Raw genomic sequence first — 19,991 nt, forward strand, 5'->3', positions numbered from 1 at the left:
GGGGAAGAACAAACTGGGGTGGAGGGTAGAGAGAATGGTGCAGCAATGAAGGAATGAAAACCCAAAATCCCTGTAAATGTTCATTAAAACTAATAAAATTTAATAATAATAAAAAAAAAGTTTACAGAGACTTGGGATTTCCAGTCATTCATTGTTGCACTTTTCTCCCCTCCCCCCCCAATTCACTCTTCTCTTTGAAAAGAAAAAGAAAAACTCTCATTGTTATACAGTCCTTCCCCCCAAGTCCACTCCACTGTGCAGCCTTTACTCTGGACGTATGTAATAAAGAATACCCATTCATATATCCCTTTTAAACAGTTCTCTCCCTCAGCTGTTTCAATGCAATATGCATCGTTCCTCCCCTCCTTTTCTGTCTTCTCTCAACTCCGATGTCAGTCCCGTTTTATAACAGTGGCCCTGTGCAATATTTGTCCTTTTGTGACTGAGATATTTCACTAAGCATAGTTACTTCTTAGTGATAGAAAACAGTAATTTTACAGTTTTACAAGAATACTCATAATGAGATAATAATACCAACATTATTGCTTTGTTGTCCAATTTGGGGTTTTTTTTTGTTTTTTTTGTGGTTTTCCAGTTTTTTGTGTACCAACGTATTTTTCCCCTTTTTAATAGATTTACACTTCATTGTTTTTGTAGCTTAATTTTTTTATCTTATTCATCATTTCCCACATTATTAAAATTGATTCTTTAACACCATAATGACCAAGTATTATAGTTTAAGTCCGTTATTGTTGGATACTTAAAATGCTTTGAAATTGGAACTTTGATTTAATTTTTTTTATTGAGATTTTAATGAAAGTTTACAGAAAACCTGGGTGACACGACTTAATTTTTGATACATTGTATTTTAGCAGATTATTTTGCAACTTCTACAAGTGGTAAGAGTTGTAAAATTTTAATAATATTTGGTCCTATGGAGTTTCTATGTTCAACTGTCTGAGGAAATAATGCTAAACTGCTTTCCAGAGTGGTTGTACCATTTTACAATCCCACCAACAATGTAGAAGAGTTCCTATCTCTCCACACCCTCTCCAACATTTATTACATGCTGTCCTTTTATATTTTGCCCCTGCTACTTGGATGAGATAGTATCTCATTGCGGTTTTGATTTGCATCTCTCTTTATTGTCAGTGATTTTGAGCATTTCTTCATGTGTCTGTTGGCCATGCAAATATTTTCTTCTATGAAAAGTTTTTCCATGTCTTTTTCCCATTTTGTAATTATGTTATCAGCCTTTCTTTGGAAAGGACCTATAGGATTCTGTAAACTTTTGATATGAGACTCTTCTGTAAACTTTTGATATGAGACTCTTGTCTGAAATGCTATTGCCAAATGATTTTTCCCCCCCAGGCAGTAGGTTTTCTTTTCATTGTGTTGGAAAATGTTTTTGAAGTGCACAGGGATTTAATCTTTAGAAGGCCCCATTCATCAATTTTATCATCTCCAGATTGTGCATTTCTGGCTGTATTTGGCAGACTCTTTATACTAGACTAGGTTGATCCCAGTTTGTCTCTGATGAACTTTATGGTTTTGGGCTTTGCTCCCAAGTCTCTTATCCACCTCGAGGTGATTTTTGTGTGTAGTGTGAGATGTGGGTCCTGTTTCAGTTTTCTGCAGGTAGCATTCCATCCATCCAGTTTTGCCAGTACCATTTGTTGGAGAGGTGGTCATTTCCCCATTTGATAGGTTTTATTTCCTTGTTGAATATCAGTTGACCATGGGTCCATTTCTGGGGTTTCAGTTCTGTTCCCCTGATCCATGTGCCTGTCATCATACTAATACCATGATGTTGTGGTTACTACCACTGTGTAGTAGGTTTTGAGGTCAGGGAGTCTTATGCTCCCAGTTCACTTTTGTTTTTCAGAAGTGCTTTGCTTATTTGGGGGTTTCTTTCCAAATAAACTCAACAATTTTCCTTTTGATCTTGAAAAATGAATATGGTATTTGTATTGAGATTGCTTTGAACATGTAGATTCCTCTTGGTAGGATTGTAATTTTTGCAATAGCCTGTCTTCCTTTTCATGAGCAGGGCACATTTTCCCATTTATTTAGGTCTTTTATTGTGTCTTGCAAAAATGTTCTACAGTTTTCTTTGTACAGGTCTTTTGTGTCTCTGGTTAGGTTCACTCCCAAGTATCTCAATTTGTGGTTGGCTATTATAAATGGTATTACTTTCTTGGTTTCCTTCTCTGAGTTCTCTTTGTTACTGTAGAGGAATCCCACTGATTTTTTTGATACTGGTCTTGTACACTGCAGCCATACTAAGCTCATGCACTAGCTCTTAACAGTTTTTGGTTGAGTCCTTGGGTTTTTTGGTATACACTATCATATCATCTGCATATAGTGACCGTTTAACCATTTCTCCCAATCTGGATGCATTTTGTTTCCTTCTCTTGTCATACTGCCTTAGCCACTGCTTCCAATGCAATATTTAATAGAAGTAGTGATAATGAGCATCTTTTTCTAGTCCCTGTTCCTCAGGGAAAATACTTTTAATCTTTTTCCACTGAGAATTGTATTGCCTAAGGAAATTAGAATTGAGACATAAGTAGAGATTTGTATACCATTGTTCATAGTAATATCATTTACCATCACAAAAACATGGAGTCTAACCACAACCAAAAGGATTGAGAAATTTTGGTATATTCATTCAGTGGAATACTGTGCAGCACTAAGGAGCAGAGATTTAGAAAAATACTACATAATTTGGGAGATGCTGGAGAGCATTATGCTTAGTGAACTATGTTTCATGAGGATAAATAGTGCATAATACCATTACTGTAAAACTAGAACATGTATGGGAACTCAAGGAGGAAAGGGGTGCGGATAGGTAGGGTTGAAACCACCGTGTTGCACAGTTTGGTGGGTAGAGGTGGGGAAGGAAGGAAATGGAAAGCATCTGGGAGAAAAGACGGGGTACTGATGGGTAGGTTCCAATGATGAGTAATTTTATAAAAAGTAATACATGAGGGGTGGGCCGTCGCGGCCCTCTGCCCGGGGCGGGCTGCCCTCAGCCCCCTGCCTGGGGCGAGCCGTCGCGGCCCTCTGCCCGGGGTGGGCTGCCCTTAGCCCCTGGCTCGGGGCGAGCCGTCGCGGCCCTCTGCCCGGGGTGGGCTGCCCTCGGCCCTCTGCCCGGGGTGAGCCGTCGTGGCCTTCTGCCTGGGGCGGGCTGCGCTTGGCCCCCGGCTCGGGGCAAACCGTCGCGGCCCTCAGGAGCAAGAAGGCAAGCAGCTGTAACCCAAGACCACCAGTAAGGTGATAAAGCATCCTCCCTTCCCCCCTTTATATCTACGCCCCTGTTCAGCATGAAGAAGCCAGAGAGTCAGCATCCAATTCCCAAATCAATAAGACAGTTGGTTTAATTACTATTGGAAAATGCTTGTCTGGTCCCCACTGGACCCTCATCATTTCCTTCACCTGCTCCCCCACCGACCAAACTGTGCAGCTCTGCAACTGCATCCTGGCCCATCCTCACCCTTCTGCCCCCAACCCTCACCTCCTTGTACTCCCAATATGTTTTTCCCAATAAAAAAATAATACATGAGAATAATTGTATGAAACACATTGTGAATAAAGAATAGCATAAAACACAATGTATATAAACTTAGTAAGCAAGCCAATTAAAAGTTAAAAAAATATATGCTTGGCCCTAGATTTTTTAAGCTAGTATAAAATACTCATTTTTTTAAAAGAAAATTTTTTGTTTATACTTGTTTACTTAAAAAGTTTGTATACATTTTTTTTCCACACCAGATCTTTCCCATTTCCTTCTCCTACCCTTCCCTCCACCCATCAGATTGTGCAAACCAATGATTAACACCCCCATCCTCACCCCTCTGCTCTCACCCTACCGCCTCCCCTTGAATTCTCATACACATTCTACAGTAATGGTCTCATATAGTATAAAATACTCTATTTTTTTAAAAGTTGCCCTTTTTTTCCTCCCTTGTTTGTATAGACTTTGCCAGATGGTATATTAACACTCTGCAATCCTGTAGTCCTTAACCTTCCTTGTGTTTCACAGTCACTGAGGACTTCTTAAGTATCCATTCTCAGGCATCACTTCTAGACATTTTAATTAAATTAATCTGATTCTGGTATCTGTGTTCTATACTAAGTATTTGTAATATGCAGCTAGCATTAAAAATGACTTTGATAACACATTAATGTATCAGAATGAGTAACCATTCTGTCATGAAAGGTATTTCAGAGATGACACCCACACTTCAAGTCAGGCAGCTCTTGGCAACCAGGGATCACAGTAAAGGCAATTTGCTCCTCACAGTGGAATGATTTCTTCTTCGTTGCTAAATATAATTTGAAACCCTCAAGAGAAACTGAACAATGCAATTAAAACAAGTCTCTTTTCTGACTTTAAAATGGACTTTGAAGAAACAGAGAACCTTAAGTATTTTTTTTCTCTTCTAAAAAGAATTTTCCTAAAATCAGTACAACTAAAGGGAATTATTTGTTTATTCTCTTATCTTAGAGATTGTAATTGTATCATTAACATTTATATTTTCATCATGAATAGTTTATAAAACTAAATTTTAGATTTTTTTTATAGTTTCTGACATGTCCTTCCTTTACTTCATCCTTTTACAGTTTAATACAGTGAAAGGAGATTTTAACCCTTTGCTTGTAAACTCTTTGCCCAACTTTGTATATGAATTGTAGGTAGAATAGGAGAGCATCTTATTTCTCACCAGTAGTCCCACACTATTATCTTACAAAGAAGAATGGAAGGGTACCAGGTTTGCTCAGCATCGCTTAATTGAAAAAGCCCAGATTTTTCAACCTGCTTTCATGTGCCTCTCCTGCAACACTCAGGAATCTGTATTCACCTTCCTTAAATTGCTGTTGGTTTCCCTTATCAATGAGGATATTTTCACAATCTTTTCCTGAGGAGAAGAGCAGAATTATTTTCATTCCACTTCCTAAACATCACACCTCAGGAAACTTTATAAACTTTGATAAATGTCAATAGTTGTAGAGGGGCTTCAGGCCTTTTGTTCCTAGGGTCATGATGAGTCATCTATGACTCATGGCACTTAAAAACAATATAGAGAGAGCTCTCTCTTGTCCTAGGTGATAGAAAGTTATGCTCCCAGGCCAAAGTTCGGTGATTTTAATCTGCAACCCTCAGGCCTGATTTTAATTGTTGTTGGTCAAACATTCTTCTAAGTGGTACAGCACTGGTCTGTCCATTTGCTGTACAGAGGTAACGCATGGTTGCTGTGATGCTAAACATTGTGGCACTGATGTGTCAACTACAATAATGATTACTCATGGTGGACAGTGTTTAGTGGAGCTTTAGATTAGAACAAGCTTGGAAGCAGGAGTGGCATCCACTTCTGAAATAGCTTGCTTCCAGTAATCTATGAACATGGAGAAACAATGAAAGTTATACAAGTGTTCACATCTTTAGTTCATAGGGTCACTGTGAGTCACCTATGACTTGGCAACACTTAACAACAGCAATGATGATTAAAGATTTATTTCTTTGTTTCTCCATTTGATCATTCTGCTTATGTGTGTATACAGGCACGCACTCTGTGCCTCGGCTGCAGGATAAGATGAAGACTGTATAGATACATATCTCTGTCCTTAAGCTCTTTGACTAATAGAGGAGAATATAGAATCAGATAATTACACTACTGCATGTTAGCTAATTTAAAAGAATAGGAATCACAGAATGTTTTAATGTGCTCATATGAAATCTCTACCTAGACCAAGAAGCTTTGGTCAGAATGTAACAAGGGAATATTAGGAATGGTTGTAACCTTTTTCTCTGTACCTATTAAAATGTGTATGCTGAGCAAATGAGTCATGAAGCCAGACTTTATGGAGAAGAATATAGCATCATGATCAGAGGATTACTCATCAACAACCTACATTATGTAGATGAAGCAACTATGCTTCCTGAAAGTCACAAGGAACTGAGGTACTTGCTGCAGAAGATCAGACTATATAGCCTTCAATGTGGATTGAGCCCCAGTATCAAGAAATCAGCATCATGATTGATGAAGAAAGGATTGTAACTTTCAATTATTTCATCTTACTTGTATTCACAGTCAACACCCTTGATACCTTTGGTCAATTCTTTTAGGCCAGTCTGCTGTTAGGGATCTCTGCAAAACATGAGGAACAGTCATGTTAATTTGAAGACTAAAGTGCATCTGACTCAGCCCCTGATCTTTCCAGTCATTCACTATGCATCTCAGAGCTGGACTATGAAGAACGATGACAGAGAATTGATTGGTGCTTTTCAGTTCTGGTGTTGGAGAAGAGTGCTGAACATCCTATGGGCTGCCAAAAGAACAAACAGGTATACCTTGGAAAAGGTGCAGCCAGAGTGCTCCTTGGAGGCAAGGATGACAAAGCTTCGTATCTTATACTTTGGACATACTGCTAGGAGAGACTGTTCCTTAGAAAACAATATCATACTTGGAAAGGTGGACGATCAGTAAGAGAGAGGAAGACACCTAGACTAGACTGACATAGTGACTACAGCAGTGGGCTCAAGTGTTTCAGATAGTGAGAATGGCATAGGACAGCACAGGATTCAGACCTGTTGTTTGTAGGTCACTATGAGTTGTTGTACTTGACTTGCAGCACCTAAGGACAACAACAACAACATCATGTTTAATCATGTAAAAAAATACAGTAATTTATAAAAGAGAAGTACTCAGTTTGCCTGAGTCTTAGAATGAACATTATAGGGAAAGATGCCTGAGCAGGAATGTATCTTAGAAGATGAGAAGTTTTATACTTACGTGGCAGGGGAGACACCATGATCATGAAGGTGGTTTTCCCAGGGTGAGGCTTATCCATTGCACTCCGGATGTAATGACCCCTGCAATTTCCCCAAATGTGGGAAACTCAGTGGCATAATTTGTGATAGTGGGGGACTGCGTTCACGTTCTCCCCTGAGTAAAAAAAAGAAAAAGATGAGAAATTTTATGCAGTAAAACACAGTGTTAGGAAACCATGCATGTAAAAAATCTTAAGTGTAAAAAGTTTGGCTTTTTTAGGTATAATGAGTCCTACATAGGAGTTTGTCAGAAAAGCGTGGCAAGATCTTAACGGATTGAGAAAGAAATGTTATCAGCGAAACAGTGTCATTCACTGAAATTTGTAAAGCAATAGAAGATAGCCATATGTGCATTTAAAAAGAGTTCTCACACTCTTCCAAGTATCCTGAAAAACTTACAACCAGGAAAAGATAAAATAGATGAATGGGATCTTCGAAGATTAAAATCCCTATGCACATCCAAAAACGTCTCCACCAGGGTAAAAAAGGAAGCCACAGACTCGGAAAAAGTATTTGGTAATGACATATCAGATAAGGAACTTATATACAGGATGTATAAAATACTTGAGCACCACAACAAGATAAAGGTAAATAATCCAACAGAAAAATGGGCACAGGATATGAACAGACGCTCCACCAAAGAAGACATTCAGATGGCTAACAAGCACATGAAGAAATGTTCAAAATCCCTAGCTATAAGAGAGATGCAAATCAAAACAACTATGAGATATCATCTCACCACAGCCAGAATTGCAAAATTTAACAGAACAGCAAACAACAAATGCTGGTGAGGTTGTGGAGAAACTGGAAACCTTATTCACTGTTGGTGGGAGTGTAAAATGGTGCAGCCACTGTGGAAGGCAGTATGGCGCTTTCTCAAAAAGTTGCAAATAGAGATACCATTTGACCCAGCAATTCCACTACTGGGAATATACCCCAAAGAGACAATAACTGACATCCAAGCAGATATATGCACACCCATGTTTATTGCAGCTTTGTTCACAATAGCAAGGAGTTGGAAACAACCTAAGTGCCCATCAACAAACGAATGAATAGAGAAGCTGTGGTATATTCACACAATGGAATACTATGCTGCATTGGAAAACAATAAACTCATGAAATATTATACAAAATGGGTGACCCTGGAGGACATTATGCTGAATGAAGTATCTCAGTCATAAAAGGACAAATACTGAATGGTGCCACAGTTGTAAGGCAGGACTGACCTTGGGGTTGGGAGGAGACTAAGAAGGATGGGTTCAGTAATGAATACTGCATTGAAACAGATGAGGGAGAAAACTGTTTAAGAGGGAAAATGATCAAGGACTTTTGTCATGACAGGAGTCCAGAGTAAAGGCTGTATAGTGGAGTGGACCTGGGGGGAGGGATTGTAAAACAATGAAAGAATTTTTCTTTTACTTTTCCGAAAGGGTAGTGTACTAGGGCAGAGGGTTGGGAGGGGAGAAAAGTGCAACAATGAATGAATGGAAATCCAAAGTCTCTGTTAATTTTCATTGAAATTAATAATAAATTTTAAAAAAATTTTTTAAAGTTTTTACAATGAGAGTGAAAGCTTATTTGTGGGAGGATTTAGTTGTAGTCCCAATAAGAGAAGACAAGGCCCTGAACTAAAGTCCCAGTGGTTTAGAAGGAAAAGAGATGCAGGAAGTCTGAGACTTAAGGAAGGTGGTGGACAACAATCAACAGGACATGAGATTTGGTTGCAGTTTGATAGAATAGTCAAAGTTAAACACCAATTTCTGGCTTGTGCAGACTGAGTGGTAACTTTATTAACTCAGAGAGGGCCTACCTAGAGGATTGATTGGGGGAGGTAGTGAGCAAATTAGTGGGTCCTTAGGATCTCTCAATGAGGATTAGAAGATGATAACAGTTCTAAAAGAGAAGGATTGACACAGTGACTGTAACAATGAACTTGAACATGGCGAAAATTCTGAGGACCATGCAAAATAGAACGAGGCTCCAGTCTCCTCTTCACAGGGTTGCTGTAAATGACTGCACGTAACAGAACTTAACACCACAAAACTCTGAGGATGAAAGCTTCCCAGTCAGCTAGACACAGTGATGTCAAGCAAAACTAAAAATGTTGGTAATTCTGGCATCCTGGGCAGAAGTGTGTAGGAGAGAAGTGGTCACGATCTCCAAGCAACCAACTGCTGCCATGTTCTAAGAGTCTAAGTGTGTGTTCATGGTCCTGTCTGTTGCTTGTATGAGTCATGCTTGCAAAGGACTATTTATAGGTTAATACACATAGCATATTTTATACAAATGCTGTGAGTGGTACTGAAATAAGTGTTGAAAGTGGAATAGCTTCTGATATATGCCTCTGTGACATGGCATTAAGACCAGAAGAGGCAAATAACCACATTATTTAAATATTGTCTCATAAAATTCATCGATGTTTTGTAGGATTGCATATATGCTGTTGGCTTCATTTTATTTTAAATACCATTTTAAGGAGAAATAAAAAGACAAGAACGCAGGACTGCAGCTGATGAATACACTGAGAGGAGCCAGTCAAGCATTCACAATCGATTGACAAGAACTTGTGTCAGAAATCAAATCGAGACAAGCATAAAAATATATACATCACTGAATAAAGGGAAGAAATTATTATGAAGCCCCTGTAATGTCATCTCCAGCTTTAAGGTGTTTTTGGATACCCTCATAATTCGATGAACATAAACACAAAAATACAATAAGATCCTGGACAGTATTTGGGTCAAAGTTTAAGACTATCAAAGATACACATAATGCTTAAAATTTCACCTTCAAAAGAAAATGTTTTCAAATTTATCCCATCATTCATTTTTATACAGTTATTCATATACCTTAGACCAGCAGACATGGCAACTAACACTGAGATCACAAATACAGAAACACAAAGGAGGAGGAACAGTTGTAAGCAGACACTAGTGACTGGAACTTAGAATGTGAGAAGCATGAATGTAGGAAAATTGGACATTGTTAAGAGAGAAATGGAATGCATAAATAGTGACATACTAAGTATTGGTGAAGTGAAGTGGCTTGGCATGGGACATTTTTAATCAGATGATCATATGGTCTACTATGCTGGAGATGAAAAGGTGAGAAAAAATGGAGTTGCTTTCATAATTAAAAAAGCCATTTCTCAATCCATATTGAAATACAGTGTGGTGAGTGACAAGATAATATCTATATGCATACAAGGAAGTCCAGTGAACACCACTGTCATTCAAATATATGCACTGACAATTAGAGCCAAAGAGGAGGAAATTAAGATTTCTACCAACTGTAGCAGTCAGAAATCGATCAAACATGTAATCAAGATGCATTAATAATAATGGGTGACTGTAATGCAAAAGTTGGGAACAGGGAAGAAGAATCAGTAGTTGGAAAACATGGAATTGGTGACAGAAATGAAGCTGGAGATAGAACGATAGAATTCTGTATATTCAATGGTTTATTCATTGCAGATATCTTTTATAAGAAACACAGATGCATGCTGTACACTTGGATTTCATCTGATAGTATGCATAGGAATAAAATCAATTACATCTGTGGAAAGAATTTCTGGAGAAGCTCAATGTCAGCTGTGAAAACTAGGCCAGGTGCTGATTGTAGAACAGACCAACAATTACCTATATCTGCAAGTTCAAGATGAAGTTAAGAAAATTAAATCCACAGGATCCAAAATTTGACATTAAGTCTGTTTGACTTGAATTTCAAAACCATCTCAGGAACAAGCCTTGAATACCAATGAGAGAAAGGAAAATCAATGAGCTGTGGGAGGATATCAAGAATATCATCCAGGAAGAATGCAAAAGGTCATTACAAAGGCAAAGGAGGAAGAAAAGACCAAGATAGATGTTAGATGAGACTCTGATTATTGAACTAGAGCACTGAGAAGCCAAAACAAAGGGAAGAAAGAAAGAAATTAAGGAGCTGAACAGAAGATTTCAAAAGGCAGCTTGGGAAAACAAAGCAAAATATTACAATGAAATATGCAAAAAGCTAGAGTCAGAAAATCAGAAGGGCCAAACTCGCTCAGCATTTCTTAAGCTGAAGGAATTGCAAAACAAATCCAAGCTATAAGTTTCAATACTTAAGGATGCTTTGGGCAGAATATTAAATGAGCCAAGAAACATTAAAATAAGGTGGAGTATACAGAGTCACAGTACCAGAAAGAATTGGCTGCCACAGAAGAATTTCATGAAGCAATGTATGAGCAAGAGCCTGTGGTGATGAAGGAAGTTCAAGGTGTTCTGTAAGAATTGGCAAAATATAAGGCTCCAGGAATTGATGGCATACCAGTTGACATATTTCAACAAACAGATGCTGACCTGGACACTCTCACCAAATAGTGCCAAGAAATCTGGAGGACAACCACCTGGCCAAATGACTGGAAGAAATCTCCGTTTCCATTTCCAAAAGAAAGGTGATTCAGCAGAGTATAGAAATTATTGAACAATATTAATATCACATGGAAGCAAGATTCTGCTGAAAATTATCCAAAACCAACTAGAGCAGTAAATTAGCAGAGAACCTGCCAAATGTGCAGGCTGGGTTTAGAAGAGGCTGTGGTACTAGGGATATTATAGCTAATGTTAGATGGATCTTGGCAGAAAGCAGAGTACCAAAGGATTGTCTATGCGTTTCATTGACTGTGCAAAGGTGTTTGACTGTGTAAATCACAACAAATTGTGGTTGACTCTGAGAAGAATGGGAATTCCAAAACACTTGATGATGCTTATGCGAAACCTGTACTTGGACCAGGAGGCAGTCGTCAGAGCAGAGGAAAGAGACTTGCATGGTTCAAAATGAGGAATAGTGTAACCAGGGATATATTCTGTCTCCATACCTTCTCAATCTATATACAGAACAGATCATCTGGGAGGCGGGCTGAATAAGGAGGAATATGGCATCAGAATTGAAGGAAGATTGAGCAACAACCTGCATCATGCAGATGACACACAACCCTGCTTGCTGAAACTAAGGAGAACCTGAAGCACTTGCTACAGATGATCAGAGACTGCCACCTTCAATATGGATTGAAGCTCAACATTGAGAAAGATTCTCACCACTGGGCAGACTGGCAGCATCATGATAGATGAAGAGATTGATAGCAACTTTAGTTTGCTTGGCTCCACAGTCAACACTCCTGGTACCAGCAGCCAGGAAATCAAGAGACTAATTGCATTGGGAATGTTGGCTGTCAGGGACCTCTCCAGAGTACTGAAGAGCAACTATGTTAGTCTGGAAACTAAGATGCGCCTGATCCAGATCATAGTCTTCGCAGTTGCTTGCTATGCATCAGAAAGCTGGACAATGACTAGGGATGATTGAAAGAGAATTGATGCCTTTGAGTTGTGGTGCTGGGGAATAGTGTTGAATATACAACAGACTGCCAGGATAATAACAAACTGGTTCGACCTAGAGAGGGCAAAGCCAGACTACTCCTTGGAGGCAAGGATTCTGAGGCTTCATCTGACACCCTGTGGACATGTTGCAAGGAGGGACCAATCCTTGGAGAAGGACATCATGCTTGGAAGGTCTGCGGGATGTAGAAAGAGAGAGACCGTCCCCGAGATGGATTGAATTAGTGACTAGGTCAGTGAGGATAGGTGTATCCAAGACAATAAAGTTGGTAACAGCATAAAGCAGAGCAGGTTTCAGAGCTGTTGTATATAGAGTCACAAGCGACTCAATGGCACAGAACAACAAGCATTCATATACTGTCTTCATTCATGTACATTTTGTGTCATGCAGTCATTTCTGTACATTGTGTTATATATAATTACTAGTATATTACTGTTTTTCTCCCAGTCTGAATTTCCCATTTGTTTTTGTTTTTGTCGTTATGTGCCATCGAGTTGCCTGTAACTCATAGCAACCCTGTGTAACACAGCTCTGAAGCCTGCCCTGTCCTGAGCCAGTCAGTCTCACTGACTCTGGCACTCTACGCCTACTGCTACAGTTTCTGTGTCAATCCATCTCATCTCACATGGGGTCTTCCTTTCTTGTGCTGTCCCTCTACCCTTTCAAGTATGTTGTCCATCTCCATGGATTGATCCTTCCTGGCCACGTGCCCAAAGCATGTGAGATGAAATTTCATCTTGCCCATTTCTTTACCCCATGAACCCCAGTTATCTCTCCTCTCCTAGTGATTTTCTCTTTCTCCTTCCACCCCCCTCCTCTCCTGTCCCTTTAAACAATTATCTGTGTATCTTGTTCCTATCTAGTAATTGCAGTAGCTGTATTGTATTTACCTCACTTTCCCTAGGTTGATCCTCCTTGTGTTGGTACTTATGGTCTTCTTTATCTACCTGTTACACTTCTGTTCTTACCTTCCGCCCCCTTAGTTACCCTCCTGTGTTCACAGTCACAATCTTATGCACTATTTTTACAACTGAGTTCTTTCAGTCAATTTGATGCTCTTTAGACTCTCCCATTTTACAATGTACTTCACAAATACTCATTGTTTTATACAGTATTCCATTGGGGGACTATGCCACAGTTTTTCTATCCATTCATTTGTTGATGGGCATTTAAATTGCTTGCTTTTTTTTTCTATTGTGAGTAATGCTACTATGAACATAGATGTACAGATCTCTTTGTCTTCACTCTTGATGTCCTTGGGATAGAAGAATGAAAGTTTGGGGGGTTTTTAATACTAGTTTATTTACAAAATTCAAATACATTGTTTTTCACACCAGATCATTCCCATTTCCCTCACCTCCTCAATTAAATTGTATGACCTCATCATTAATACCCCCAACACACATACATCCTCACCCATCTGCTTCTACTCACACTTAGATTCTCATAGTCATTCTATAATAATGTTAAATAATATATTGCATTTTACTTTTGTTAATGGTGTTTCAACATTTGTTTTATTTTAATATCCCCTTTCACATTTTTTATTAGAAAATGTCTTGATTAATAGGAAAGATCTGGTGTGAAAAACAATTATACAAACTTTGTAAGCAAACCAGTGTAAAATAAAAATGTTATTAAAAAAATAAAATGTCTTAATTATACTGAGGTAAGTTTTACATTTTATTCAAATGCTTAATGTTGCCATAATATAGCAGTGCAGATAATAAATAATTTGTTACATCTTTCTTTATAGATTACTTCTAAAAGTGTTCTGTGATGAAGTATTTGTATTCTTTTGCTCACTCATTAGAATCTAAAATTACATGAATTGTGTTATGGAAAAAACAACATACATTTTAATTTGGGGGGATTCCTGTTTCTCATTTTCTAACCCTAAGGATAAATCAGTGTCTGTTTAGAATGGGGAGGTACTAGGAGTGTCAGTGGCGCTGCTAGCACTTCAGAAGCTTCATCAAGCCAGTGGTTCCAGTCTCCCAGTGACTCTGCAGGAGACCAATGAACAGTCTCCCCTTTTGTGATTTACAGCTTTGAAAATCTGGTGGAGGGTACCTCTGATTGGGAATCAGTGAGTTTGAGGATTCAAAACACTTTCACTATTTCACATATTTCTTGGTCAGTTCTTCACAGAATTCAGAACACATCTAAAACTCTCAAGAAATGTCACAAGGGGATTCTCACAGGAAACAGTATCAAGCACTATGTTAATCTTGTTTCATGCATCATCTCATTTTTTTTAAATTTTATTTTATTATTTTTGTGTGCGTGTACCGTCAAATCAGATGTGACTGGTACAGGAGGAGATTGCCCCTCCTTCCCCGGCAGAGCATCTGGTGGATTCGAACCGTGCACCTCTGGGATTGTAGTTGCAGCTTCTTGCCACTAGACCACCAGAGCTCCCCGCATCATCTCATTTTGTTCTCATGTTTTTGTTATTACATGTCATCAAGTCATATCTGACTCATTGAGACTCAATGAACAGTAGTTTGAAAATTGGCCCTGTCTTGTGCCACCTTTACAATCTCTGCCATACCCAAACCCATTCCCTTATTATATAAAGATACTTCAGTAGCCCTCATATCAGAAAAGTTAAAGAAGAGGGAAAGAAAGTAACACTCTGAAGATATTGTAGCTCCTGGGTCATAGAACCAGATTCAGATTGTCCAGTTCCAGGGCCCACGCTCCTAACATCTGCATCATGTACTAGGCAAGTCAAGATTGAGTTTGGAACTCAAGAGAGAGACCAGAAGTATTAATGCATGTTTGTGTTTGTTTCTCTTTAGTTCCAAAGGGCATTCTGGTTCAGGTAGAGAACATTGCTATGACTTATACCAAAGTCAGAGTAGGCTCTATATGTGCTTTCTGTATTTAGTATGTAGTTCCAAACAGTTGAACTTCTCTCTAAAAGGAAGAGCAAAAGAACATTTATTCTCTAAATCTACTTCAGCCGGATACTTTTGTGCCAGAGCAGGCCAAGGGAAATGATTGATTGAGGCATTAGCTCTGCTGACTTCAGGAAGGTCTTTGTGGTCTGTGGCTGCAGACATTTAGGTGTTTGCTGGGGAGGTCCTCCATCTCTGCTTTTCCTTGTCTCCATGAGTGGCCCTGTTTTGCCTCTTGTTAATCTTCTCCTATCAATGTGCTCTGGTATGGTATGTCAGCTTCATTTAAGAACTTCTTACAGCTCCCTGCTTATGGTATCTGTTGGTAGAGACAAAAGGAAGAGCAGTGACTTCTTTTAAAAAGTATTTTTTAAAAAAAATATATTTTCTTTAAATGCTAATTCTTCCATATGACAGAGTGTTGCTTAGGTCAGCTGTAAAAAGGTCTCAAATTATGTCTGAAAATGCTAGCAAAGTCATTTATCGATTCCATGTGAACTGATCGCATTCTTAGAATTTCAGGGCTGAGAAACACAACAGAACAAAGCTGCACCTTGTGTAATTTTAAGTTCAGTTGCTTATTCATTTTCTTGGATGTTGACATGAGGACATGCACTGAAGATGGAGTGAAGTTTGTGGCCTAGTTTAATACAAACTGGGCACATTTCCTGGGTAAGAAATATTCCATAAATGCACCCTACAGGGAATGTGAATTTTAAGTCTCTTACTGGAAAGTGTATGAAGTGGATCACGGGTTGGTCATTACGGTTGATCATTATGAGCTCCAGAGTTGAACAGACCTGTTTTACAGATGGCTGGCATATGCCTGTGCACTGTTTAATCTTGAGTAGATTCCATAGCTTCTTTGAGATTTCTCATCCTTGAAAAGTAGGAAGATTAAAAACTAGGCTTTATGACAAAAGAGAGGTATTTAAAGACTATATTGAGCACATGCAGTGGTGCACAATAAAAATGCAAGAGAGAGATCCTCATTCTTAAGGAAAAGAAAGAGTGCACAAGGGTCAATCAAGAAACACCAAGTAGAATTTATGATCATTTACATCAAATAGGTCCAATACAATCCGAGTATGTCATTATCAGGCGTTAAGTTCTCCATAAGTATGCTGTCCATGTACCATCAGCCTTGCCATTTAAATACTCTGATTTACAAAGCAAACATCATTATCCAAAGGCTGTCCAACTCTTCTCCCCTATGTCTCCATCTCCATTACTGGTATTTCCTTGAGTATATGTCTTAATTCTTGGAAGCTGTAAATGAACATAAACAATTAGAATAGTTGTTAGAAAGGAGTAACATCCTACACCCTGTTGTTGTTGTTGTTGTTATGGGCCATCAAGTCACTTGTGACTCATATCAACACTGAACAACAGCCCTGAAACCTTCTCTGTCCTGTGCCAACTTCACTGTCTTGGACATACCTACCACCCTTAAACCCAGTCACTGAATCAATCCATCTCATTAATGATTTCCCTCTCTTTCTCCATCCCTCCACCATTTGAGGCATGATTTCCCTCTCCAAAGACCAGTCCCTCTTTGAAACATGCCCATAGGATGTCAGACGAAGCCTCAGAATCCTTGCCTCCAAGAAGCAGGCTGGTTTCACACTCTCTAGGATGAACCTGTTTGTTCTCCTAGCAGTCCATGGTATATTCAGCAGACTTCTCCAGAACCACAGCTCAAAGGCATTAATTCTCTATCATCACTACTCGTCCAGCTCTCTGATGCATAGGAAGCAATTGCGAATACTGTGGCCTGGATCAGGTGCACCTTAGTCTACAGACTAATACCTTTGCTCTTCAATACTCTGGAGAGGTCTCTGACAGCTGACTTTCCCAATGCAGTTTATCTCTTGATTTCCTGGCTACTGGTACCAAGAGTGTTGGTTGTGGAGCCAAGCAAACTAAAGCTGTCAACAATCTTAATCTCTTCATCATCCATCATGATTCTGCCAATCAGGTCTGTGGTGAGAATCTTGGTTTTCTTGATTTTGAGCTTCAATCCATATTGAAAACTACAGTCCTTGACCTTCTACAGAAATCACTTCAGGTCTTCCTCAGTTTCAGCAAACAGGGTTGTGTCATCTGCCTAATGCAGGCTATTGATGAATCTTCCACCAATCCTATACCCTAGAGTAGAATTTTCATTTGTTCTATTGAGTATTAAGTCAGCATTATTGTAATGAATTTAATTATGTGATTGCATTGCTTCAAAATGGAAACTTAATGTAAATGATCATAAATTCTCTAGGATAGGCATTAGCCACAATTTCCAGAAGGGACACTACATTTAAAATTTAGGACTTAACATGGGAATTTTCGGGTTATCATAAGGCTCAGCTCCTTCAGGCCAGTCCTGTAAAGAGCCAGGCTTTTGATGTGTTGCAGTGATTTTAGCATATAGCACTATGAACTGAGTCTTAATCTCTCTCTAAAAGAGAAATTATTGACAGCACTCCATTGTTGGTTTTTTGGTTTGGTTTGTTTCATTTTTCATTCTTTTTCACGTGTTATCAGCAGTCTCTTTAGTGCAGGATGAATGGTTTAGGAAAACCTAGGTTTCTTTATTACTTGACTCAAACAATCTTGCAGACACCACATAGTTATTTTTCTTTTAGAGACAGGAGTGCAGAGTCATGTGGCAAGTGGGAGACTCAAACATGGAGCCTGTTTATTTTTAAGTTTTCAGCCAATTTCTTTGGTTTTTCTAATTTTTCTCCTAAATCCTCAGATGATTTTTATTTTTGTGACAGACCAGGTTCAGGGGACAGTCACCATTCGGAACATCAGCTCACTGTCTTCAGGTTTGTACCAGTGCGTGGCCTCTAATGCCATTGGAACCAGCACCTGTCTTCTGGATCTTCAGGTGATTGCACGTAAGTATATAAAATTCTAATACCAATTATGGACCTGAATTCCAGGGTCTTCATTAAACCTGGAAATAAAGGGTGCTACTAAATTGTCTTCAGGATGTCTGAAGATAATAAATTGGCATTCTCCAGGTGTTAAACATACAGTAAAAATATGTTGTCATACTTCTAAGCCTAAACAATGTTACTTTTCTTATGGCAAAACATCTTCCTCCTCAGCCTCATGGTTGTTGTTGTGTACAGGCCATACTGATATACAGACTGATATACATACTGTGTACAGACCCATAACTGATCCTCAGGTGGGCTTTCAGAGTCAGTCAATTGCAGCGGAGGAGAGAGCCCATCCTATTGCCTCAGAGCAGCTGGTGGATTTGAACTGCATGCCTTCAGGATTGCAGTGCAGGTTCTTTCCACTAGCCCATCAGAGCTTCTTAGACTCAAAATAGACTTAATATTATTTCAGGAGTAATTAGATTACCATGTTTGTACTAAATGAGAATCAGTAGTATATATTGCATAAATTACTGTATAAATTACATAATAACCATAGAATACTACAAACATTACAGACATCTATAATGATCTTATAGTTATGATAATACCATCTTGTGGTTTGTTCTTGTGCCTGTGATCTGTTCAATTGTTGATTCCCCAGGTCCTGAGTTACTTACTAGAGTTCATTTTCAATGGAGTGATCTGGCTGCTATGAGATGTTAAGGTTGCATACTGATGGCCAGCGTTCATTTGGCCAGCTAGGGAGGTATCCTCACTTTCCTACCATGTTCTTATTTTGCTGTTCCAAAGTTTTGTGAAGTTTTTTATTTATTCATTCAGTAAACACTAGAGAGCCTACATTGTAGTCCCAGCCATTGGAGATAGAATATAAATTGATGTGTAGCATTATATGGGTGCAACACTTCTGATAATTTTATACATATTTAAAACATTCTTTAATAAGCTTATATGTTTGTAGAATTGCAAGGGTATGTGCTATCGTTCTGTTCTGTAGTTGAAGTTCTTTAAATGCGTCTTAAATATATTTTGCAGCCCAGCCCAGGAGCGTTGGACTGATAGCTGGAGCCATTGGCACTGGTGCAGTTATTATCATTTTTTGCATTGCACTGATTTTAGGGGCATTTTTTTACTGGAGAAGCAAAAATAAAGAAGAGGAGGAAGAAGAAATTCCTAATGAAATAAGGTTTGTGAGTTCAAAATTTCTTCTTTCCTAAACAGTGTCTGTGCTGCTTTTTGTTGTGATGATTAGATTTTCTATGCTATTCACATCGCTGATGGCCAAGATAATTCAAGTGGCCAGGGTTCAGACATTTTGGGGGCTATTTTAAATGTGACTTTGGTCCTAGCTCAGAAATAAAATATCTATGTTATATGTGTTTGTTCAAAATTATTGCTATTGTGGCCCTAGAGACTCAAGTATTTGTTCCTTCCAAGTATTTTCTTCCTTTGCCCAATCATTTCCCTAAGTGAAGTTTGCAAGGTTCCTGTGTAGAAGAATTGTTAATCAAATTGGCATCAAAGTGCTATTTTATAATAACTGAGCTAGTGTCTTACGTGTCATCACAGACATGATAAAAGCTAAGTAAACAGAGAGATACTAATTGTGGCACAGGAACCTGGTGTCGTGAACAGAGAGCTGAGTGAGGACAGAGCTTTTGAGCCTGACAAGAAACAGCCACCTGCATGTTCACATTCAAAGAGAAAAGAGGAACTGCATTACTGTGAATCAGTCTTCCGTCTTCCGCAATTTGAGATACAAGCCCAAGAGATGAAACACACTCATTTGTTGTTGTTGTTATGTGCCATCAAGTCGTTTGCAACTCGTTGCGACCCTATGTACAAGAGCGCTAAATGCCGTTCTATCCTGTTCCAACCTCGCTGTCTCAAACACATTCATTCCCACCACTCTACTCATACAATCGATCCATCTCATCAAGGGTCTTCCTCTCCTGCGCCATCCCTCCACTCTGC

General features: G+C 38.9%; 1 protein-coding gene across 1 annotated transcript in view; it reads left to right on the forward strand.

Moving 5' to 3' along the window:
* The window catches only part of IGSF11 (immunoglobulin superfamily, member 11), a 54,981-nt gene that overhangs the window by 25,974 nt on the left and 9,016 nt on the right, over window positions 1-19,991 (forward strand). Inside the window, exons 4-5 of the mRNA XM_006884265.1 lie at window positions 17,886-18,008; window positions 19,053-19,203. Of these exons, the coding sequence (XP_006884327.1) occupies window positions 17,886-18,008; window positions 19,053-19,203 (274 nt within the window). The remainder of the gene's footprint in view (window positions 1-17,885; window positions 18,009-19,052; window positions 19,204-19,991) is intronic.

Source organism: Elephantulus edwardii, unplaced genomic scaffold (genome assembly GCF_000299155.1).
Source record: "Elephantulus edwardii isolate Elephantulus edwardi_28Jun2011 unplaced genomic scaffold, EleEdw1.0 scaffold00032, whole genome shotgun sequence".
NCBI classification, from domain to species: Eukaryota; Metazoa; Chordata; class Mammalia; order Macroscelidea; family Macroscelididae; genus Elephantulus; species Elephantulus edwardii.